Here is a 25,498-nt window from a genome sequence, read left to right on the forward strand (position 1 = left end):
AACTATGCTAACAACACTTTATATTTAAGATTCAACACCAAATTTGATGAACGCGAGACATTTTAACAATAAAAGTTCAAATTTTTAACTAACTAATCTATATATATAATGATGCTTAATTTTTAAAGTGTTCGGATTGCCGGATCGAGAGCTGTGGTTAATTTAGATATTTATGTGAGAGTAATGGATATTTGGACGTTGAATTGTGGGTTGACCCTCCCATAAACTTAAAACGGTGAAAAATAAATTTAAAAATATTATTTGTAAGTTTCGAACTTGCAACCTAACAAAACAAGTACAACATTTAACCAAATCTGATTGAGATGTGGTTTGTCGAGAGATAATAGACCGGTATCATTTGAAAGTGGTTAAAAAAATATGAATCAAATATTTAATTGACCAAAGTGTGAGGTCACGATACTAATTATTAAAAAAATTTGAATCAAATATTTGATTGACAAAGTGAAAGTGTAAAATTACGAAATGAGAGATTCATTCGGAAAAAATATGTGATGAAACATGTGAGAAAATAAGTTGTTTTATCGAAGTAAATAAAATGTGGAATGAGAGCGTTATATTTTTTATTTTAAAATTTTTTAAAATTGAATAAATATTATTATAATTTATTTTATTTTTATCAAGATTAATAAGTTTACATAGTAGCTTCACCGATTTTATCTCTTGTTGTTATTGTGGTCTTATAATTAAATTTTACAAATAATAACATTATTTATTATTTTTATTTAGCTATAATAATATAATGTTTTATATAAAAAAAATATATATTTATAATAATTATAATATAAATTAAAATAATAAATATTTATCAATATTTTAAAATTTGTCAAAGTATAATGCAAATAATTATTTTTATTAAATATTTAGATATATATTAATACAGTAATAAAATAATTAATATTTGTAATTTTATAATACTTAATTTGATTGTAATTAAACCACTCACATTTTTTTATAATATATAAATAATTTTAAATATAATTTTTTTAATATGTTTAATATATTAATTAATTTAAAATGTGATAATATATTTAATATTATAAATTTAAATAATAAATATATAATAATATAGTACTATTAATTATTTTATTTAATCATATATATTACAAGTATTTATTATATTTTCTTCAATTTATTTTTATATATACTTAATAATTTTAAAACATTAATCTCTCACTAAGGTAAGATAAGGTTGTCTTTCCTAATATATCAAAAATCACCCTCATTTCCACTTAAAAAAAACTTAAACATAAATGGAAGTTAGGATGGTTAGGTCTCATTAAAATTTCTTCTATTCAAATAAAATTATAATAATAATTTTAAAATTTTATTATAAAATATTAATATAAAAATAAGTTGTTGATATATATTTTTATTTTAATAATTAATATTATACTTTATTAAAAGTAATTATTTTATTAAATTAAAAATTAAATAAAACTATATTTTAATAAAAATAATTTTAAAAAATAAAATAATAATAAATTCTTAAATAAATAAATTATAACTTTTAAAGTAATTAAATGGTGTCATACTTATCTCACCAAGGCCTTCTTCCATATAGGTTGTTAAAAAAATTCATACAAAATCAAATATCACTTAACCCTTTTTATCCAATATATCACTCAAATCATTAACCAAAATACTAAAATACCTTTTATTTTAAATTATTATTTTTTATTTTATTTATATATATCAATACTTTTAATTTTTTACTAAAAATAATTATCACCTTCTCAAAATCATTATTTTTTTCTCCCTCTAGGTTTTAAAATAACTTCAAAATCGAATGAGCTTCAATACATAAACATAAATTAGAATGAGAAAGTTATATATTTTATGAAACATTTGAGATTTCGTTTAAAATTGATTGAGAAAATAATCAAATATCAATTATAAATGAAAACATTTTATTTTGTTTTACTTTTTTTTCAAAACTTTTCACCCTATTTGAAGTTTTATTAGTTTGGATTGTTTTGATTTTGGTTATTTCTTATTGAGATTTTATTATTTAAAAAAAAATCTCAAAAGATGTTAAATATCTTTTATCTCTTTAAGATAAAGTTTTTTTTATTTAATTATAAAGGAGTTAAAATATTTGGTTAAATTATTAAAATAAATTTTTATTTTTATTTTGATTCTTATAGAAGTTCTTTCTTTTCTTAAGACTATTTTTAAAACGTCGAACCAACTCTTCTTTTTTTTAGTTGGGATTAGCCAAAAAAAAGAAAATTATTTATACGATTAGATTTAAGAAAATATTGAATTGTTCTATTTTATTTTAGTCACTATGATAAGATTTTTAATTATTTTATTCACTCACTTCATTAATTATGTTACTAAAATATTATCAAATTTTTTTAAATCATTTTATCATAATATATTAATATCTTTTAAAAAAAAATTTAAAAAAAATCACTTTTTCAAAATTCTCTAACAAATAAATTATTTAATTAGTCTCATAAATTATTTAAATAACCCCCTACACCTTCCATCCTAATAATAATATAATAAGAATTGAAAACCAAACAAGTCAAAGATTTTTACAATTTTTTTTTTTGTTAACATCACAACAACTCTTATATCAATAATCAATTTTCTCATATTTAAAAAAATGAAAGTGAAATTAAGAGGATAAAACTTGAGTATAATGAAATGAATATAAAGTGAAAAAAAGAATTAAGGAGGATAAAAAATAATAAATTAGTTGTGAAAAAAGAAAATGTTGGAAGGAAGTGTAATGGATGGTAATTAGATTATGCTAGCATCTAAACAAAATAAAATGAATGACTATAATATTATTTTATTTAGAATGACTTCTTCAACCCAATTAATACTCATCCTATCATAATAAGTAAAATGTATTATAAGTATATATAGTCTTAAAGAAATTTGGATTGGTATAATAATATGAATTGAAATAATCAATAAAAATGCATAAAGTATTTAAATTCTCCAGTTTGAATAAAAGAAAAGGAAATATTCAAGTCTCAATACATAAGTTCATAAAACCATAATATAATAGATAAAAATAAAATAAACCATAAACCATCAAGATCACTCGGAAGGGTCAGGGTCAGGGCAATTGAAGGCCAACTTGATGCTGTCAACCGCTGAGGAAACGAGAGAAGTGACAATTTTCAAGAATTCCGGTTCGATGTTCTTCGAATAACACATAACTTGGAAAGCCACGGTAACGAGTGAACCGTTGGGCAAATCCAAATCCGAAGCAACATTTCTCGAAGTCGAAGCTCCTCCAAAATCCAAGTGCATGCATTCCGGATTTCCATCTTTAGATATGATAAACCCTGATGGAAGAACAGCCTTCGGCCATGACCCATATAATTCTCCATTAAAATCATCCCGATCAATAGGAGAATAAGCTACAACAGCACCAAGAGGATCCACAAGAGTCTCTTGTATCACAAGCACATTGTTTTGAGATTCAATATTAGGCTGCAAATATATATAATATGATATCAATATTGCGAAAAATATATTCTTATAGATTAAATGTTGTACATGTTATTCCATCTTATATATTTACCTTAATAATAGAGATAGAACTATCAAGTTGATTTCCAAACTTAATGCAAGCAGTCTCTTGCACCGGTTGTCCATTGCAGATAACATCCCACTAATAATAATAAAAAAAAGATTTAAATTTTAGTTAAAAAAAACATTTATCAATACAAAACACAACAAATGATCAATCAATATATACCTGAGGTCTTATGTTAACATTCTGTAAGTAAGCGAGAATCATTTTACATGGAGCGTCAAGCCAAAACGAGGTAGCAGCGTTGATGATCATGCTATTGGATGGATTGATGTTATCTTTATCCGGGCATAAAGAGAGACAAATTCCTTTGTCTTTAAGTTCGGGCATTTCCAGTTTGTCTTTCATGCTCATGTTTGCGCATAATCTTTTCACCATCTTGTCGCTTATGCTCATTATGCATTGTATATCTTCTTGGGTCATGGCGCCTAGCACTAAAGATGCAGATATAACATGTAAACAGATTAATTTCATTCTACTTTCTTTTAAAAAAAGAAAAAAAAAAGGAAATGAGATATGGATAATATACCACCTCCCAGGTTTTGTTGGGAGTCATTAGATTGGCTATTCAAGATGTTATTGTAAGAAGCAATCCTATGGCAAGACCTTGAAAGGGTTTGAATCCATCTATCTGCACTGAAGGCCAATCCACGAAAGATAACATCTTTGTAAAGAAGATGAATTGTGTCCTTGTCTTCAATTTCGACATGTTCAATCCATGTCACCTACCAAATATTACAACATTAAAAGGGAATCATTTCATTTTCAAATAATCTTGTTTGGAATTCATTCATTAATTAAACAACATATTAATAGTACTATACCTGAGAGACTCCAGGAGAAACATCCTTGATTATGCAGCCAGAAGGGCGCCTCCATGCCCGACAGGGGGAATTCAGTTGAAAATTGGTATTGTTGAAGTCATGAGACACTTCAACTATTAGCCACGTTCCTTCAGTGACCTTTTCACAGAATCGAACAAAGTAGAAGTCTCTTGGAACCATGTATGGAGTTAGCAAATGGATTTGCTCATATTCCTGCATATCCAAACATGACACATATATCAAACAGTGGTATAATATCAATTTTAATCAATATCAAGAGTTATTTATTTGTACCAATTTTAGAGGCCCGGCTTGGCGAGGCAATACTTGATTTCCAAATTCTTGGATTGTGAATGCATCAGTTATGATGGTAGGAAAAAGATATTCTGCCCTCATTTTCTGTAACAAAAAACAAACAAAAATGATAAATATGAATAAGAAGTAAGAACATAGTAGTATTATATGATTTTTTTTTTAAAAAGAGAAAGATATAGGACTAACCGCATTCATTAGCATCTGAGCCACTCTCAAAGCACTCATGCTCAAGGATGCTTCATACTTTGATGATTCAATGCGAGTATGTGATCCATTTTTATGGTTTTTGTAAGTATTTCTCTTCAAGAATGTTGCTTCATATGCCTCCCTATTAATGATATATCTTCCATCCGGCATATCTTGTAGCCAAAATGGCTCGTTTACATGTAATAGGCTCATTAACTCATCCCTAGCCAGCCTAATTGTTTGTGTCATGTTCAACGTCTCGAAATCTAAATGCTGGTTCATATTTGTATTAGCAACGATAGGAGCATTAGAGACGATATGATTGACCGGTTCCATTGATGACTGTCCTATAAATGCTCCATTGGATTGCATCATTGGTGGTAGTAAGTCTTGGTTTATCGGGACAGGTATTCCCATGCCCTTAATTGAAATACAGGCATCAAAGTACTGATGAAGCCGCCCAATTGTAAATGTACATAAACCAATCCATTTGAAAAAAATCTAAGTTAGGGTTTTATAACAATTAAGGTACACAATATATTTGTATGAAAATAAATAATTTAACACAACCTTTTGCCTCAATTGCAAATTTTGGGCTTGAAGTTGCCTTACAGTGACGAGTTGCTCTACTTCAATAGGGGTAAGATCCTTACAATCAATGCACGAGTACACATGCGACCTTTGTAACGATAGGTTCTCCTCTTGTAGCATTTTGTTTTCCTCTCGGAGAGTTATCGCTTGTTCCTTTTCATTTTGTCCCTGCATACAAATATTTACAAACAAAAAAAACTTATAAAAAAGAAGATATATGTCACATATGTTGACTAACCAATTAATCTTTCAACTAATATCACTCCTAAATAAAAAAGATATAGTAACTTGAATGAAACATATAATTATTTGAAATTTGAGTTATGCACCTTAACAACAGTCCTCTTGTTTTGAAACCAAAACTTTACTTGGTTCGATGTGAGTCCAAGCTCCCTCCCGATTCGGTATCGATCCCATTCGCTCGGATGTTGATATTGATTGAAGAACCTTCATTTTTAAAACCAATAAAAAAATAAGTATTAATTTACATGTACTTAGAATAGAAAAAGAGCAATAAATTGAAAAAATATATATATAAGTCAATTCCTTGTATGTGTGTTGTGCTTCAATCTTTTTTACTTTGATTAACTCATTACAATTAATGTATTAGATTTATTTTTTCAAACCAAAACCTAATTAAATGATTCAATCTTAGAAAAAAGTCTTATTAAATTATTGAATATTAAAATAAAATAATTCCTTCATTACATTAATTTGTAATTAAATTAGTTTAATAATTAAGGGAAAGCAGTCAAATTCATATAGATGTATATAATAATATTAAATCATTTAGATTTGTTACTTTTTTTTAAGGAATAAACCATTCATCCAATACAAACAAAAAATTAACCAAACATTGATAATTGTTAATCAAGTTTTTTGAAGCATTAAAATATATTAATTTTTCATATCCCCTTAATCTCATGATTAATATAGAATGAATAAATTTCATTTTATAAAATTAAATTGTAATATTATATGAATCTAAGATCTATAACAGATAAAAGTAACATAACAGAAAAAAAAAATTAAACGAAATTTTTTATTAAAATAAAAATATATAGAGAGTTCTAGATCTAATCAACTAAATTTGATTTAAAACAAATGTCCTCAGATTTAAATAAAAAGATTAAACAAACTATTATAGATTTATTTATGAAATCAATGAATGTATTAACTCAATAAATAAAAGAAAAGCAAAATTATGCGAAATTAGATAATTATTCATACACTTCAAGCATTTGAATCTGATACGGACTATGTCGATAGTTTGACCGATACGGAAGAGGTGAGTTAGCTCGCCTTCTTCTCGAGGACTCTGGAACATCTGCTTCATCCCGGCTTGAAGACATACTTTTTCTTTTTTTAAAAACTTATGATAGAACTACTGTTCACTTATGTTAGAACTACTGTTCTCTTCTCTTTAAATATAATTATTTTCCTTCTTTGAAAAAGATATATATTAATATTACCTTTTTTAACTAATATTATAAAACTAAAAGTAAAAGTGGCCTCATTTAATTAAGAAATATAAATATTAAAATAATAGAAGATAGTAATTTTACTGGTAAGATATTTATTAATATGACAAAGATAAACATGTGTAGTTGACTATATTCACTTTTTCATTTATGAAAATACTTCAATAACAATAATTATATTTAGCCCTTAAATTTATTAATTATTATTATTATACTCTACCACTTACAAAAATCAACAGTTCCTTTAAAATTTTGCATCTAACAATTCCATTTATTTTATAATTTACTTCTTATTTTATTGGAAACTTAAAAGTTTGTTTGATCCTTTTTATAAAGAAAAAGTTTATTTCATCCCTTAAAACAAAAAGTTTATCTTGTTGACCAAAAATAGTTTAGAGAAAAATTATATATATATTGACATGGGTTAATTTGTTAATTAATATCAAAGTGAATTTACTTCAAGGACATATTTATATATTTTCAAAGTAATTTCAAAATCATTGTTAGAGAAAAAGTGTGTACCAAAAAAATATAAGTTCTATATTGATGTTCTTATCTAATTATAACAAAATTTTATTAAAATGTATATGAGCATTTTAAATAATTTTTAAACTAATTTTTGCTTATTAAAGAATTAGGCTTTATTATTTATAATATTAATTAATAAAAAAATCAAGTCACAAGATATGTATCTAGTTTATTTTTCACAAGATACAATTTTTTTTAATTATTTAGACAAATTAATGAAAACAATGTCATCCAAGTAAAACAATATAATTTAAAAATGAAAACAATAACAGCCATAAATAAAATATAATAAAGCACATCACTTTCTCTCTCTCTTTCTCTTCTATTAATATAATAATTATTTATTTATTTAAATGAATTTAGGACTCTTAGGCAATAGGTATATAACTATTAAAATAATATTTAAATTAAGCAAGCTCTTATATAACTTTAATGAAAAAAAGTTTGATTATAGTTGGTTTAACAATTTAATCTATTCCATCTTTTAATAAGCTATCCCTAACTAATTACCTATTCATCTTCTAGGATAGTAACTTCAATAGTATTTTTTTTAAATGATCTTGAATAGTTGAATTATGATCTTATGTTTATCAATATTTGTTGATAACATAGTATATATAGATAGATTATATACATTGATCACCAGGAAAAGAAAAATTAATGAGTAAGTTATTTTAAAAATAATTAATTTTCATTTTAATGGACAATTGTCTAACAAGTGTAACAAACTTATCTTATTTTTATTTTTGGGTTGTTATATTATTAAATATTACCAAGATTATATAATCTTAGAGTGAAAAAGTAAGATTACGACTTATCTTCTAAATCTTCTATAAATTGTCTAAATTAATACTAAGTTAGGAGCAAGATTTTAATTTGACTTTTTATTTATTTAATATGATATGTAAGAAAATAATTATTTTATATAAAATGAAAATCATAAATTTTATTGTTGGAACTAATAGTCATATAAAAAAATATTAAATAGTAAGATAAAGACTAGTTATTGTAATTTTTTATTTTATTTTTGAAAAATATTAATTTTCATTCATTAGAGTTCCATCTCCAAAGTTAAATTGTAAAATAATGTTAATAAAATTAAAACAATTCATTTTACATTTTTTTTTTGTCATTTATTATATCATTTAATTCATTAACTAAAATACTTTTAATTATTATATTTTATTAATAAAAATATTTATTTTTGGAAAAAATATAATGAAAATCACAAATAAAGACTTATGTTGAATTGTCACTCCATACCAAAAAATGGACATAGTTATAAAAATGGAAATAGATTAATGAAGAATTCAAAAAAAAAAAATAAAAAATAATTAAATTATGGTTTTCTTGTTTAGATATAAAATCTAGAATTTTATAGAAATAAAGAAAAAAAAGGAAGGAATAGAAAGAAGAAGAAAAAAAAGTAAAAAAAATAGTGGAAAAAAGTTATTCAAAATTATTTCAGCCATGATCTTTCTTAGTATCTGAAGGGTGAACATGGCAAAATAAACAATTGATGGCTTAAAAATTATTATGATGTATTATTTTATTAAAAATATTCTAATATTCTCAAAATCATCACAACTATAGTTTATTAAATTTAGTATTATCCAAATCAGTATATTTAATTTTGTGTGCATGTCCTGACTCATAATGTTGTATTTTATATGTAATATTGATTCACCAAATGACTATTGTTTAACTTTTTCATTATCATGATTCTTTCTTACCAATCAAGGTAAAGATAGAAAGAAGATTTCAAATGTTTAGGATCTTTCCCAAAATAAATTCAAATTGACGGTGAAATGCTCAAATAAAGTACATCATCTAAAAAATACCACACCAATTTATCTGAAAGAATTGGGAGACAAGTTTAAAAGAACAAGAAACAAGTCCAAATTTTTTTATTTATTTAAATTTAAAGTATAAAACAATTTAATAATTAAAAACCCAAATAAGCACTTTCCTACACAAAAAAAAAATTATAAAAAAAAGAAACACAAAAAACTAAATATATCTTTGTGATCATATAAAAACATCCTTATCCATGACTCAAAAATGGGTCATGATACTGGTTATAGTTAATCTTGTGAATTTATTATGACCAAATGGTTGGTCATTCCATTACCAAAACCACAATCATGTCATTGGGTCTTGGTTTTTGTCAAATTATGATAAAAATCACAACCAAACTCATCTAATAAAATGCTGCCATTTGTCGGCATTTGATTAGTTGTCCAAATTTTCTTTATCCTTTATCTTTAAAACTCGATTTTAGTATTATTTATAATTTAAAAAAATAAATAAAATATATCAATATTCATAATTTTTCAAGATTTATAAATAGAGATCACTCTTGCTATATTTCAAAGCACAAAAAAATCACTATTTTCTCTTTTTTATTAATTAATATTTAAAAATTATTTATTATTTTTTTAATTTAAAAATAAAAATAATATTTTTTAATTCATGATCAAAATTTGGTTAGTCATGAATAAGCACAATCTTATCCATGACAAAAAATGGATCATGGATAAGGATACTCTAAGTTTCTCATTCAATTAATTGGCATTCAAATAAAAGAGTAATTGAAAGGAGAAAGAAAAATAAAATAAAACAAATTCATGTGACATCAAAGCTTTCCAGTTAAAAATAACCTATTTAATTTAAGTATCCAAAATACCAAATAAGTTACAGCAAAACATGCAAAACAACAGGAAATAGCATTCTCTCAACAAACAAACCGTCTTGAAATCTATCTCAAATTGTAATAAGCTAGGGCTAAAATTGCTAATAAACTAACAAGAATCCCACCCAAAAGCGCCCTATCGATAAAATCCCCCCACTGCTCACATTTCTTCACTTCATACCCACTCTTCAGCTGCTCTTCTTCGGTTTTCATACTCTTACCCATTCTCTTCTGTAGATGCTTTCTTTGCCTTAACAACCATCCAAACGTGCTTAATCTATTTGTATCTTCCGATAAACTTGTTTTACCGCAAGATTGGTTTTCACATGCACAAGGCTCCGCCTCTTTATTACATGAACAAGTATCCTCAGAATTGGGACATTTTTTAACGCGGTCCTCGGGTTTAGATTTGTTTTGAACCAAATCTTTTTTCTTATTTATGTGATCCAATGTATCAATCACCTCACCGAAAACAGACCACCTTCCAACTGTTGTTATTTTTACAACTGCTATGGTACCCAACATGGTTTCAGGTCCAGACACCAGCACCTGTATATATCCCTTAGTGTGACCCACCTGAAGATTTATAAAACAATACAGTGTTAAGCAAATATAAATCTTAAGGAGACAACAAACCGATTCTTTCACAAAATAAAATTTGTTCTTGTGATGTTTAGGTTATATGCTTACCAAATGGATTCCATCTGTAGCGATATCAGTGATCCATATCCTCTCTGTTTTTCCACCCATAGTGTCGTATGGTGTGAATGATTCAAAAACAGTTGTCAGTTCACGACTACGATTCTTGACCACTGCACTCGGAACCTTTTTCATCCTTGCAGCGGGAGTGCCTTATATACCATAAAAGATGTATAAATAAGATCCGAAATCAAAATGTTAACAAGCAGGATTTCTTGCCCAATTATGAGATAGATAATTCTTGATGGTCTTTTGTTGCAATGGAATGAGTCAACATATCCTATTTGCAGAAGAGAATCTAAATTGGGGATTAAGGTTATTTAAGAACCTAATAGCATGAATAATTCGTCTAGTCTTCCATGGGAGTTTAATATCACTGTTGATTAGCTAACAATTTGTGATCAGATTCAAAGCAGGCCTTGTGACAACCGAAAAATCATAAACTGTCATTGTCACAGTTTCACGTTCTAGATAGTAGGCCTTTACAGGGGCTCTCAAAAGCCCAAAAATGTTTACAAGTTTCAGGCTCTTTTGTGTAGGCTCAATAGAAGTTACAAATATACACTGAAATCCTAATATTTCATGACTATTAATGAAGACTACTTGACTTGATCTTAAGTGTTCATTTCAAGCAAGAGACTGAAAAGTTAGGTTCCCAGCAAAGTTTTCTATAAATTGCTGGAGCAGCAAAAAATAAGAAGAATTTAACAGCAATGTACCAGGTCGTGGGTAAAATTGTGATATGTGAACTTGCGGCAACTTGTACTCCTTTATAAGGCTAACAGTTTCACCAAAATCTTCATCAGTTTCACCTGTTGTAGAAAAGTAGAGATTTGTTTAGCTGATGTCCATTTAAAACTTGTCCACATAAAAAATATATTTGGCAGCACAAGGCATAGTGATATTTATACAAGTAACAATACCAGACTGAATCAAACGAACTAGACTAACAGAATTCAAAGACTTGAATGATGGAGACAGAAGTCAATGGAACATATAAATCCATGTTTCCAATATGGAAAACAATTAAAAAAACAACTTATGACAAGAAATTCTCCAGCAAAATGTGTAGCGGTGATGGGAATTAATATGCTAAGATGCTTCCTACTGTGAGACATGTGGTTTCTTTCTACATGTACACAAAGTGGCTGCATAGATTAGTATCAATCTCAAAGCACTAAAGACTGAAAAAAAAATGCTAATGCAAACACCAAGGCCTTGTTTGATCTGGGGTTATTTGAACAAACACCAGTTATTTCAAAATAGCCTCTTTGATGAGGCCTATAAATAACCAGGGTTATTTAAGGTAAAAGTCACTAGGGGCATAAGGGATTGTTTGATGGAAGGGATAAATATATAATGAATAAATAGAGTTTAAAAAAATGGAGGGTATTTAGTTGATGATTTGAATGATGTGATCGTAGATTTGGTGGTAGATTTGATAGTAGATAATTTGTAAATAATCTCAAACAACTCACATCAAACCAGGCCCAATAAAGAAAACAATTTACTTGCAGCATTGCAAATATGGTGAAAACAAGGAGTTAGATGGAGACTTATTGAAAAATAACTAACCAGGGAATCCACAAATTATATCTGTGGCAATCTGCATCCCTGGGACAAGCTGAATTAATGTGTCTGCTACTCTCCTGAACTCACTCACAGTGTATTCCCGATTCATTGCCTAAAACAAAAATTGGAATCACTTGGACAGTCTAATAACAAAAAATGTAAAAGAAGTGTGATAACAATTTAATATCACAATCGCATAAGATAAGCAAATCAAACATAGAATAAAGGATAATGAGAACATAAAAATATGGTTTATCTAACTTCAAGAGAGAGAAGATTACAGATAAGACAGCATCACTCCCAGATTGTACTGGTACATGGAGAAATGAATATACACATGGGTGACACAAAATTTCGGCAATATCTTTTAAGTGCTCCAAAATGTAGGGAGGATTAGTCATCCCAATGCGAAGCATTGTGCTTCCATCCAAGGGAAGCTCTGCAACAATTGCTCTCAGCAATTTTGGAAGATCAGTTCCAATGTCACGGCCTGCAGAGTTACAAAAAGGCAAACAATTGGTCTATTTCTTTTCACAGATATTGGTGGTTAAAAGTAAAAAGTCTCAAGACAAACAAACAAAAAAATTGACAGAGTAAGCCACATCAAAAACTGAACTAAGTAACACTTAATCAAGCAAGGGTAAAGGCACTATGGAATAAAGCTGAAGACCCTCGCTGTCCCATATGCGACACACTCTGTCTCAGGTGAGCTAACTATTTACTAACACTTTTGATTCCCTTCCAATCCTTTATTGTCATGGAAAAGAGTTATAAAGAATTCTCAGCTAAGGTCAATCTTTAACAAGTTTGATATGATAATAGACCGACAATCAGTTCCAACTGAAGGAGTGTTTCCAGTGGAACGTTAATTGAAACAGAATGTCGTGTTTACCATATGCACCAGTGTCTTCACTGCTCAGCCAAATCTCTTTCACTCCATCAGCTATGACATTTCGAACTCGCCCTACCTGAAATGGTATGCTTCGATAAGATATGTAAACAAGACAGCATCATTTTCTCTTCTTATTTGTGAACCTATGCAGTAGCACTTACAAGGCTGTCAATAGTGTAGCTTCCTAAATGTCCACGAGCATGTTTTGTCTTGCAATAGGTGCAAGCACCTAAACAACCGACATTAATGGGAAGAATCTCAACGAATTTATTCTTTCTCACCTAAAATCAGTTGATCAGAAAAGGAAATTATAACAATTCAGCTCAAGAAGTTGCCAAATTAGAGAAACATCATGAAGATTAGCCAATTGTGATAGGAATAGTATTTAAGATTGGAACCTTTGGGAGATCAAGTGCAGGTAAAGTCTTGCGGTTTAAAAGCCGCACTTCATGCCCTTTCAAAGTCTCTTCTACAACTTCAACTACACGATCAATTTGCTGGACTCCAACAATACTGACACCTTCAAGCTCTTTCAGATTGCGACTTCCCTGAGGAACACAACCTGCCACCACCAAGGGCTTTTTTGCAGTCTTGCATTTTGATATCAGTGTATCCATAGCAGACTGGCTTGGTGACTTGACTGTGCAACTGCAATACATAATAGAACCTATTTTACAAGGAATAACAAAATAACAATGCTCAAGATGTAAAATTTTCATATCAATTGGCAGAAAAGAGCTAAGAGAGATATGCAGGAAGAAAGTGATATTCTAGGAGAAACATCAGTAAATAAGATAAACATAAACAGCAGGTCATGTAAAAAGTTTCAATGATGTCAGACGGTAATGAAGAAAACAAGAGATCACATTCAAAGCATGAACAAAACCCATCTTGCTCTATGAAATTCCACAGTAGATGCAGCTAGAGTATGATAGCCACCCACACTCCCTCGAGAGAACAGAGCTTAATCTCTTCACCAAACATTTATATTGATACTCTTGAACTTTTGATGTCATAACATAATTTCTAATTAGGTATTCGTTGAACTTGTTTTGAATTTTTTTTCTCAATCTAATAATAAACATTGTGATATTTTTGCAACCATTCATAGTGCTCATTTATCTAAAAAGGTTGTGTTCTCCTTTGGAATTTCACTTTAATTTAGACAGTATGCTAGGCAATTTTGGGCTGATTCTAGGATGAACTTTCGATGTTCTTGGGGAAACCATTGATACTAAGGCATACATACTAACACAACATCTATGTAGCACTTTAGCCTATAAGCACTCCTATTTTTCACCTAGCCTAAACAAACATCATTTGTATTTAATATCAAATAGATAGGTTGAAGTAGACTCTATACAATGGACTGTAAAAGATATTGTTTGGACTTTGGAAGTAACTTCAAAAGTTATTTCTGTTGTTGCTATTGAGTTTTGCTGCTAACATATGTAAGAGATTTTTATGATGGCTATATTTAGAATCAATATATAATATTGATGAATGTGAAGGTACAATAACAAATAAAATGCAAATTTTGCCTTTGTCAAAGAAACTTACTTAGCTTGTTTGGCACTAAACAAGTTGCTTTTACTTTTGATTTATTGTTTTTTACTCTCACAACAATGATATCATCTGATTGTAACATAAAAGCAATTACTTTAGAAAAGCTCACATATATATCTACATCAATACACAACAATAACAGCAAAATCAACGTATATGCTAATCCACTTATACAAGTATTGAATTTCATTGGTGAATGGTGTTCTTTTGTTTGCAACTCAACTATTTGGCATATCATTAGTTTTCTGAGTCGTAAACAATGCACATAGCTTGGACGCCACCAACTTAATCTCAAATAAAAAGGTCTCATGATCAACAAGGCCAACAATGTGCAAATAATGATCATTATAAGATGAGATCGTATTTCGGTGGAAACATTCTAATCACATAGCAACTTCAGCCAACAAAAAAATAATTGAGGGAAAGATTTAATAAAAGATGAAGATTCTCACGTGTTTACAAGCCACAAGTCTGCCTCTTCAGGATTCTCAGTAAGTAAATAACCAAATGCTGACAGTTGACCCGCCATATATTCACTGTCACTCTATAAAAAAGTGTAGATTATATAAGGATCATAACTAGTGATAGCAATATAAAACAACAAAGATCTCGTGAAGTTGTTTACTGCTTTTTCTATTCTATTCAAATGTTCTTCCTATTCATTACATGTTACTATCATATCCCAAATTTCACGTATATCAATTTATAGTTTTTTTCAGGCTTATGCAAACTCAGCACTGAAATGTGTTGAAACAGTCAACCATACAATTTGAGGCCTAGGGCATTGTTTTATATAGTTATCACTTTTTATGTGACATGGATAGTTCTCTTGTTAACTATTAGAAACTTGCTAGAAATAATTGTAATGAAATCTCAAAAACACAATTCAAATTTGCTAGAACCACATTCTGTCTCAACATTGCAGCACTTTTAACTACATATTTCCTCAATGTCTATGAAAAAGAACAAAAGCGTTTAGAAACCTTATCACTGGGAAATGCATCTAATCGCTTACGTTTGATTCCTAAGTTCTAATCGATAATAAACAAGTGATTGTGTGTGTGTAAGAGAGAGAGAGAGAGAGTGACAGGAAGACCTGATTATGCGAACAGCCAAATGTTTTCAAGTAAATCGTCTGCACATACAGAAGATAAGTTAATGAGCTACAAGTGACAAGATAATTAAGTATGTACATTCATTTGACATAAACAGAAGTGAAGGTCGGGAAATATAGACCTGAGTTCCAGGGACTGCGGGAGTCATAGAAGCAAGGTGCGAGCTATTATCCATAAGACTCTTTCTGAGGTTGGATTGATTGACGTTCCTCTTCTTATTCGGATTGATGCCGATAGCCGCCGCCATCGGCAGCCTGAATCCAGGTGGAGAGCTTCCATTTCCAACTAACAGATCCTCTATGTCTTCCATCGCCGGAAAAATCACGTCGGAGAGAGAGATAGCCGGGTTTTAACACTTATGGTGTAAATACAGTATCACACTAACTTAGGTCTTCCTTTGTATCATAATGGGCTTTTTTTTTTCTTTTCTTATTTTTCTTAATTAACCTTTGATTTTCAAATAAAATAATAAATAAGAAAATACCATGTAAAAAATAAAAAATATAAAAAAAATTTACAAAGTTTACAAATTTAATCACAATTTTTATGTAGAATATTAAAAAATTCCAATCATTAACAAAAATCAAGGTGCAAAATAAAGAAATCTATATTGATAGTAACTATTTAATTTTGTATTTTATGTTGCAACATTTTTTTTAACATTATTTATTTTATTTTTGTCATCTTATTTTTATTTTATTTTTATGTTTTTTCCATTTTTATTTTTTTTTGTAATTGTTTGAATTTGATTAAGTGCCAACTATAATGAAATTATTTTTTCAAATATATTATAATATATTGAAAATTTATTTATTATAAATAAATAAATTTAAAACAAATATAAATAGTAAATAAATATATTTGTAATATTATATATTTAATTTTATTTATTTAAGCCTCAATTAATTGGGGTAGAATATGAGTTGTTTTTATTAAATGGGCTCAAACTAAGTTTTTTCACAAATTAATGAACGCACCCGTTTTCTTATTTTAACATACTATTTTTCTCGAAAAAAATACTCAATTTTAAATACAAATACATATCGGTCTTCCGTACACAAAATTACGTCGTTACGAAGTTATTTGAAAAAGAAAAAAAAATCTATCTTATTCAAATTTTCTCAAATCTTTTTTGAGATTATATATTTTTTTAAGTAAACTTCGAACAAATTAAAATACATAAACTTTAAAATTAACAGTCAATTTTAAAAAAAAAAAATACATTCAAAACGTTTATAAATATAATTTCATTTAAAAATGTGATAAATTAATTAGAGAAACGAAAATAATACGTTAAAATAAAAGTGATGTTTGAAAAAAAATCTTATATAACTAAAAGTTTTGATAAGTCAAGGTCTATTAAGAGAAAACGACATAAACTCGTGTCTTAAATAGTAACCATTTATTTAGTGTTCATAATTAGGACATAAACAACAAGCTACCATCCTGATTAACTAGCAGTGGGATTGTTGGTTCCGAGGTGATCTTTATTTTCCTCACAAATAGAGACAAAACATTAAATATATATATATATATATATATATATATATATATATAAAATGATTATTTTGCCTTTAACATTAGGGTAAGTACTGAACATCTCAATTATCATCCGGTTAACTATCGATAAAAACAAATTGGTCCCGTATAATTTGAATCGACACATCGCTACAATCTCGATTAACTACCAGTGGGATTGCTGGTTCCGAGGTGATCTTTGTTTTCCTCACAAAGAGGGACAAAACAGTAAAAAAAGTATATATATATTTTTAAAATGATTATTTTGCCCCTAACCTACTAAGGTAAGTATCGAACATCTCAATTATCATCCGGTTAACTATCGATAAAAACAAATTAGTCCGGTACAATTTGAATCGACACATCGCTACCATCCCGATTAACTACTAGTGGGATTGCTGGTTCCGGGGTGATCTTTGTTTTCCTCACAAAGAGGGACAAAACAGTAAAATATATATATATATTTAAAATGATTATTTTGCCCCTAACCTACTAAGGTAAATACCGAACATCTCAATTATCATCCGGTTAACTATCAATAAAAACAAATTGGTCCGGTACAATTTGAATCGACACATCGCTACCATCCCGATTAACTACTAGTGGGATTGCTGTTCCGGAATGATCTTTGTTTTCCTCACAAAGAGGGACAAAACAGAAAAAAAAATATATATTTTTAAAATGATTATTTTGTCCCTAACCTACTCAGGTTAAGTACTGAACATCTCAATTATCATCCCTTAACTATTGATAAAAACAAATTGGTCGGGTACAATTTGAATAAAAAACGATTCAGCCAACTAAACCACCTGAGATGGTATTTCAAAAAGTCCTCGAAGACATCGTTGACATCCCTTGTAGGTTATTAGCAACAAGGAAGTTCTAGGGTATCCTTCCTTTTAAATCCATCTAGTGCTAGTTTGAACAGTAAGTGATCCATGAACAATGATCGGTGATTCTTTCACCTCCGCCGATACTTCTACTCCTCTTCTAACAGGCGACATTGTTGAAGGAGTTTCCGACTACAATGGCCGCCCAGTCGAAAGATCAAATTTCGGTGGCTGGAGATCCGCCTCCTTTATTATAGGTAAAATGCACTCACACCCTCCATTCTCACCATTCCCCTTTCATTCAAAACTTAAACAATGCAGGGGTTGAAGTTGCCGAGAGATTTGCATATTTCGGCGTAAGCTCCAACTTAATTAGCTATCTGACCGGTCCGCTAGGTCAGTCCACGGCCACTGCTGCAGCAAACGTCAATGCATGGTCAGGAGCTGCCTGTTTGTTACCGCTCCTTGGAGCCTTTGTTGCCGATTCATTTCTAGGTCGTTACCGTACTATTATCATATCTTCATGTGTCTACACCCTGGTTTGTTTCTTCCTCTCTCAATCGTTGTCCTGTTCCACTTTTTAGAATTTCTGTATACTATAAAACTTGCACCTTTGATTTGTCTATATAGGCAATTGGGCTATTATTCCTTTCTGTTGTTCTTCCATCTGATGGCTTCTCGGATTCTTCTTCTCCTCCACTGGTTAAGATTATCATCTTCTTCTTTGCATTATACCTGGTAGCCATTGCACAAGGAGGACATAAGCCTTGTGTACAAGCTTTTGGAGCTGATCAGTTTGATGCACAAGATCCTAAAGAATGCAAAGCCAAAAGCTCATTCTTCAACTGGTGGTATTTCTGTGTTTGTGGAGGTACTGGGGTAACCACCATAATAATGAACTATATACAGGATAACCTCAGCTGGGGTCTTGGATTTGGAATTCCTTGTATTGTCATTATCTGTGCACTTGTTATATTTTTGTTGGGCACAAAAACATACAGATTTGGAACCACAAGTGTTGGAAGAAGAAGCTCCTTTAGCAGAATTAGTCTTGTATTCATCAAAGCAGCTAGGAACTGGCAAATCAAAGAAGAAGTTCATGGAGCTTCTGAACAATTCAGGTATAAGTTTAATAGCTTCTTTGATCTAGGATTATTTGGAAATATCGTTACCTTTTTTTTTGTAACATTTTAAAATATTAGAGATATCTCGGTTATTTTATCCTAGGACAAGTGGATTATTTGGACATCAATCTCTTAGTTAAATGATCAAATAAACAAAAATCGAGTAAGAACATCTAATCAATGCACAACTAAGAGATTGAAGTTATATGGTTCAGTTCTCATTGAAAACAACTTGATTGAAGTGGGGGTCATGCCTTCTTGGCGTGGTATCTCTATTCTTTATTTTGAACTTCACACTCATCTCTTTTTTCTTTATTAATTGGATGATTTGATCTCTTCACAGGTTTGTTAACAAAGCCTTATTACAATCACTTGATGATTCAAACAAAGTTGATCACACTTGCACCTTAGAAGAAGTTGAAGAGGCAAAGGCAATTCTAAGGCTAGTTCCAATATGGGGCTCATGTCTTATATACGCCATTGTATTTGCACAAGCTAACACTCTTTTCACCAAACAAGGTGTCACCATGAATAGATCAATTACTCCAAGCTTTAACATACCACCCGCTTCCCTTCAATGCTTCATAAGCCTCTCCATAATCATCTTCATGCCCATCTATGACCAAATATTTGTTACCAGAACTAGAGCTATTACTGGAAAACCCTCTGGCATAACCATGCTCCAAAGGATCGGATTTGGGATCTTCCTATCAATTGTTTCCATATCAATTGCTGCTATAGTCGAGAGAAAAAGGCTCTTAACCGCTTTCCAATATGGTCTTATAGATAAACCAAAGGAAACTGTTCCAATGAGCATTTGGTGGTTAGTGCCGCAATACATGTTGTTTGGCATATCAGATGTGTTCACCATGGTTGGTTTACAAGAGTTTTTTTACGATCAAGTGCCGCTTGAATTGAAGAGTGTCGGACTTGCTCTTTATCTTAGCATTTTTGGAGTGGGGAGCCTTCTAAGCAGCCTTCTTATTTCTGTTATCGAGACCATTACTAATAGAGATGGTCGGGATAGTTGGTTTTCGAACAGTTTGAACCGGGCTCATTTGGACTACTTTTATTGGCTGTTAGATGGGCTTAGCATGTTCGCCTTTATAGTTTATTTGTACATTGCCAGACGATACATCTACTACAATCATCGAGGCAAGGGCACTATTATATGAGGTACTTGTCTCTATTGGTTATCTTAGTAATGTATATTCGGTAATTTGGATGTCCAATTATGGAACCATTTCCTGTCCTACCCATCTTTCAAACAATTTTTTCCAAACTATCCATTTTTTCATTCACATTCCCAAACTACCCACCTTTCTCTCTCTAAATTATTAATCAACCCATTAATTAACCCACTCTCTATATTAACCTACTAATTAACTCTCTCTCTAATCTCATTAATTAATTTTTCTCTCTTTCAACTATTAATTAATATCCTCACTTTTAAACTATTAATTAATTCAATTGAAATATATTATATAAATATTAAAATAAAATAACACATATGTTTTATTTTTATTTAAATCTATAAATATAATATATATAGTTCAAATTAAATACACTAAATTAAATAATTTAAATAACTATTATAAATTAAAATAAAATAGAATACATTGAACTTGAAATAAAATATATTACATAAACATTAAAATAAAATACATTACATCACAATAAAATACATAACATAAACATTACAATAAAATAAAATACATAATAAATATTAATCACGTTCAATATACAATAAAATGCATATTTTATCTTTATAATTCAATTTTTTTTTATTTGAAACTGCGACGTTTAATGACCTTCAAAATGGTCAAACTTATTGTCAAAGGTCAAGAGAATTATTTGAAACTGTTGAGAAAAAAGCATCATCACACAAAATTATTCCATACAATGAACAAAGAGGAGTCTTCGAAATCGTTACTGCACAATATAGAACCATAAATGGATATTGGAAGGGTGATTGATAACAAACATAATGTGTATTTATATAGAGGTTTTTGCTCTTGTGGAAAATAGAGTAGATATCATAAAATTGAATTATAAAGATAAAATATGCATTTTATTATATATTGAACCTGATTAATATTTATTATGTATTTTATTTTATTGTAATGTTTATGTTATGTATTTTATTGTGATGTAATGTATTTAATTTTAATTTTTATGTAATATATTTTATTTCAAGTTCCCGTTTATATAATGTATTCTATTTTATTTTAATTTATAATAGCTATTTAAATTATTTAATTTAGTGTATTTAATTTGAACTATATATATTATATTTATAGATTTAAATAAAAATAAAACATATGTGTTATTTTATTTTAATATTTATATAATATATTTTAATTGAATTAATTAATAGTTTAAAAGTAAGGATATTAATTAATAGTTGAATGAGATAGAGGAGTTAATTAATGGGTTTAGAGAGAGAGAGTTAATTAGTGGGTTAAGATAGAGAGTGAGTTAATTAATGGGTTGATTAATGATTTAAAGAGAGAAAGGTGGGTAGTTTGGGAATGTGAATAAAAATGTGGGTAATTTGGGAAAAATTGTTTGAAAGATGAATAAGACAGAAAATAATTCCCAATTATGTCTCATGAATAGTTGAAAATGAAAATCAAAGATCAACTTTAGTTCTTCTCTTTTAAAAAGTTCTTTATTAGACTATTTAATAAGCAAGCTTTGACCAAGTTAAAACATTCTAACTAAAATGGAATTAGTGACTTTTGATCTTTAAAAATCTCTCGTCGATTATAATAATAGTTTAATATAGAACCATAATTTCATTGTTTAAATACAGTTGTTTCACATCATTGAGTTTTAGCATCATAGTACTTGAAACAATTAAATTTATAAAAATAAGATTAAAAATGATATATATATATATATAAATAAATAAGTCTTTAATTTACAATATAATAATATAAATATAACATTTTAATTAATTAAATTAATAAAACATATTTTTAAATAATACATATTTTTAAATCTAACATAAAATTTGATAAACTTGTCATTCCGTCCAACCAAAACCTAATAGGTCTTGGTGTCTATCCTCTAATTTTTTTAACTCAAAACAGAAAAATTCCATATGCATATTATAAGAAATATAATAGTTTTTCTTTTTTTAATTCTTATAAACAACACTATTATAATGTAATTTATACATACGTATATATATATATAATCACTTAAAAATATTTTTTTTAACAATCCATCTAAATCATTAATTTATTTTTTATTCTTTTGACTTGTATAATAAAATTAAAATTATTGACAGGGCTGAAAAAATTCGTGAACTATACACTGAGGAGGTTAGTTTTCGGATTCACATTGTTAGTAAGTTGTTCGATATGTGTAAGGAGGAAGAAACTGGGGTACGCCAACGAAGTAAAGCTACATGGTTAAAATTCGGAGATAGAAATACCAAAATTTTCCTTGAGATCTCTAACGTGTAAGCAAAGAATAATGTGATTAATTTGATCTCGATCGAAGAGGAAGTTAATGACAGTGAACAAAAAATTTCAACGAGTATTGTCAAATTTTATAAGAATTTGTTTAAGAAGTAATTTAAGGTCAAACATAAATGGAATGATATTATTTTTTATTTAATTAGTTTAGCGCAAAAAGATATGTTGGAAGCTCGGTTTTCGTTTGAAGAGGTTGAGGAGACCATTAAAGGATGCGAAAGTGATAAAGCGTCGGGATGCGATGAGTTTACTTTGGTTTTCTAAGAAGGCGTGAGTCGTGGCATTTTCTTAAGACGAGAATTATGGAAGCAATAATTTTTTTTTTTTATCTTTTTTCATTATTTGATAAAAGTTGGAACTCTATTTTGATATGTCTTATTCGTAAAGCTCCATGACTATTGATGTGAAAAACTTTAGGCCTATTAGTCTCGTTTCATCTTTCTATAAGATTCTCGCAAAATGTTTGACCAACAGATTGAGAAATGTATTATAGACGATCATATCTAGTAATGACGTTCATCAAAGGTCGTCAAATATATGATATTGTATTAATTGAATAAACTAATTGAAAATGTGACAAATGTGCTTTTATCAAGTTAGACATCGAAAAACTTATGATCACGTCAATTGAGAGTTTTTGTTTGATGTAATGGCATAATGAGAATGAGTGCGAAATGGATTAGTTTGATTAAATTTTGTCTCTTAATGGCTAAGTTTTTTGTTATTGTTAATGGTAGTTCTAAAGGATATTTTGAGAGTTCCAAAGGGATTAGACAGGGTGATCCACTCTCTCATTTCTTATTCGTTATTGTTATGAAAGATCTCTAAAAATGATAGCGTTCGTAGAAAAACTCAGAACTCATCGGTGGAGTGAGTTGTGGGTCAAAATAATATCCATTTTCTATATCACATTTGCTTTACGCTGATGACATGGATTCAGACTACGTATAGGAACTTTAAACACCTTCAAGATATTTATTTGTATTCGATGAATGTTCCGGTGTTCGAGTGAATATTAATAAGTCATACATCTTTTTCTTAGATCCAGTTTCGAATAGAAGAAGGATGATGTTCGCAAAGGTGTTGGGTTCAGAATTAGTGATCTTCCATCAACATACATTGGTATGTCATTGCATGCTAAATTATAATTCAATGTCTTTTGGAACTCAATTATCATTAAAATAGAATGTAAACTGTCTAGATGGAAAAGTAAAATAATCTCGAAAGGGGTCGGTTCCACATTAAGAGTGTGTTGTCATCTATGCCCACATATATGATGTTTTTATTCATTATTCCCAAAAGTGTGGTGGTAAAAATAGAGAGAATAATGTTGTTAGATTTAATTAAATTGGTTAAAATGAACTTAGGAAATAAGTTTATTTAATACAACATTGTTTTGAAGATGCGCGGATAATTAATTAAAACTTAGTTATGCACAGGCAAAAATAAAGAGCAGATGAGAGTAGACGTCTAAACAGATGAGCAGCAGACGTCTAGACAGATGAGCAGCAAACCTCTAGACAACTAGCAGCAGACCTCTAGACAACTAGAAGCAGAGTTCTCTAGCAGCTAGCAACAGAGCTCTCCATCTGATGGCTTCGTATCTATAAATCAGATTCGACCGTTGCCATACAATTCAAATATAAAAAGAGATTCAAATGACAACATCAAATCTACTGATCTCTCAAACGGCGGATCACTATAGTTTTGGTGCGGTAGATTCCCGAATATCTGGATTTAAGGTACGACGAATCTTTCAAAATATTTCCATAATTCAAAAGTCAGAGTCGACCGTTTCTACGCTTCATTATAAAAGAGCTTCAGAATACAACAGTGACTCTTATCATATTCGACCAACTACAAGTTCTGATTTTACAAGTTCAAGAAGCTCTGAAAAAGGTCTTCATATTCTTACTCTCTCTCTAGCTGTAAAATCATTCATTGTATAAGCTGAGAGAATATTCTTATTGTAAGTTAAATAGAAAGTTGTCTATTTAACAGAGAAACATTAGAAGTTCATAACAGACATCTGTTAAGTCCTGGGTTTCTGATGGATTTGTATAGGCTTTATATAAACCAAAGTCTTCTAGTGAAAACTTTTTTAAAAATAGAAGAAGGGGTAACGTAAGAGTTTTATCTCCGAACATTCATAAAACTTTTGTGTTATTTACTTTTCATATTTTAACGTCTTGAATCCAAAACTTCAAATCTAGCAAGCATTCCGTACTTGAAACCGTTCAAGAGCTTGCGACAATTTGTGTAGAATAGAAAAATGTTTTAAGTCCCTCACAAGATTAAAACCGCATTAAAAGTCAAGATTAAAACAACATTCAACCCCTTTCTGTTGTTGTATCCGATCCTAACAAATGTGTAAATTTCTATGTGGATCCTCTAACTCATCGTTTTGTCATTTAATTAAATGGGATAAGGTTAAATGTTTTAAAGATCAATGAGGTTTGGATATTCGAAATCTTATTTCCTTTAATAAGGTTTTTCTATCAAA

General features: G+C 29.1%; 3 protein-coding genes across 3 annotated transcripts; 1 reads left to right on the top strand and 2 right to left on the bottom strand.

Moving 5' to 3' along the window:
* Positions 1-3,075: 3,075 nt before the first annotated feature.
* Positions 3,076-6,845, bottom strand: LOC124909907 (homeobox-leucine zipper protein HDG12-like). Its single transcript, XM_047450535.1, has 10 exons — positions 6,724-6,845; positions 5,823-5,940; positions 5,473-5,661; positions 4,903-5,349; positions 4,696-4,800; positions 4,402-4,614; positions 4,107-4,302; positions 3,743-4,011; positions 3,566-3,655; positions 3,076-3,474 (listed from the first exon to the last, which is right to left on the bottom strand). The coding sequence occupies exons 1-10, from the start codon at positions 6,843-6,845 to the stop codon at positions 3,076-3,078; spliced, it is 2,148 nt and encodes a 715-aa protein (XP_047306491.1).
* A 3,267-nt stretch (positions 6,846-10,112) lies between these two features.
* On the bottom strand, positions 10,113-16,409 carry LOC124945814 (threonylcarbamoyladenosine tRNA methylthiotransferase). The gene is made up of 11 exons (XM_047486316.1): positions 16,160-16,409; positions 16,020-16,058; positions 15,376-15,467; positions 13,756-14,005; positions 13,519-13,638; positions 13,358-13,433; positions 12,747-12,955; positions 12,469-12,577; positions 11,613-11,705; positions 10,885-11,045; positions 10,113-10,770 (listed from the first exon to the last, which is right to left on the bottom strand). Exons 1-11 carry the CDS (start codon positions 16,346-16,348, stop codon positions 10,261-10,263), a joined length of 1,848 nt encoding a protein of 615 aa, XP_047342272.1. The 5' UTR covers positions 16,349-16,409; the 3' UTR covers positions 10,113-10,260.
* Positions 16,410-18,420: 2,011 nt separating this feature from the next.
* Positions 18,421-20,733, top strand: LOC124944412 (protein NRT1/ PTR FAMILY 5.10-like). Its single transcript, XM_047484661.1, has 4 exons — positions 18,421-18,643; positions 18,708-18,925; positions 19,017-19,507; positions 19,854-20,733. The coding sequence occupies exons 1-4, from the start codon at positions 18,502-18,504 to the stop codon at positions 20,683-20,685; spliced, it is 1,683 nt and encodes a 560-aa protein (XP_047340617.1). The 5' UTR covers positions 18,421-18,501; the 3' UTR covers positions 20,686-20,733.
* Positions 20,734-25,498: the final 4,765 nt, after the last annotated feature.

This window comes from Impatiens glandulifera, chromosome 7 (assembly GCF_907164915.1).
Source record: "Impatiens glandulifera chromosome 7, dImpGla2.1, whole genome shotgun sequence".
NCBI lineage: Eukaryota > Viridiplantae > Streptophyta > Magnoliopsida > Ericales > Balsaminaceae > Impatiens > Impatiens glandulifera.

Excerpts from the sequence above, each read along its gene's own strand:
- LOC124944412 (XM_047484661.1), top strand. The coding sequence starts at position 18,502 with ATGATCGGTGATTCTTTCACCTCCGCCGATACTTCTACTCCTCTTCTA. Across the intron at positions 18,644-18,707 it reads ATCCGCCTCCTTTATTATAG|GGGTTGAAGTTGCCGAGAGA; the intron begins GTAAAATGCACT and ends TAAACAATGCAG. Across the intron at positions 18,926-19,016 it reads CTTCATGTGTCTACACCCTG|GCAATTGGGCTATTATTCCT; the intron begins GTTTGTTTCTTC and ends TTGTCTATATAG.
- LOC124945814 (XM_047486316.1), bottom strand. The coding sequence starts at position 16,348 with ATGGAAGACATAGAGGATCTGTTAGTTGGAAATGGAAGCTCTCCACCT. Across the intron at positions 15,468-16,019 it reads TTGGCTGTTCGCATAATCAG|AGTGACAGTGAATATATGGC; the intron begins GTCTTCCTGTCA and ends ACTTTTTTATAG. Across the intron at positions 10,771-10,884 it reads CTACAGATGGAATCCATTTG|GTGGGTCACACTAAGGGATA; the intron begins GTAAGCATATAA and ends ATAAATCTTCAG.
- LOC124909907 (XM_047450535.1), bottom strand. The coding sequence starts at position 6,845 with ATGTCTTCAAGCCGGGATGAAGCAGATGTTCCAGAGTCCTCGAGAAGA. Across the intron at positions 5,662-5,822 it reads ACAAGAGGACTGTTGTTAAG|GGACAAAATGAAAAGGAACA; the intron begins GTGCATAACTCA and ends ATTTGTATGCAG. Across the intron at positions 4,012-4,106 it reads CCAACAAAACCTGGGAGGTG|TGCTAGGCGCCATGACCCAA; the intron begins GTATATTATCCA and ends CTGCATCTTTAG.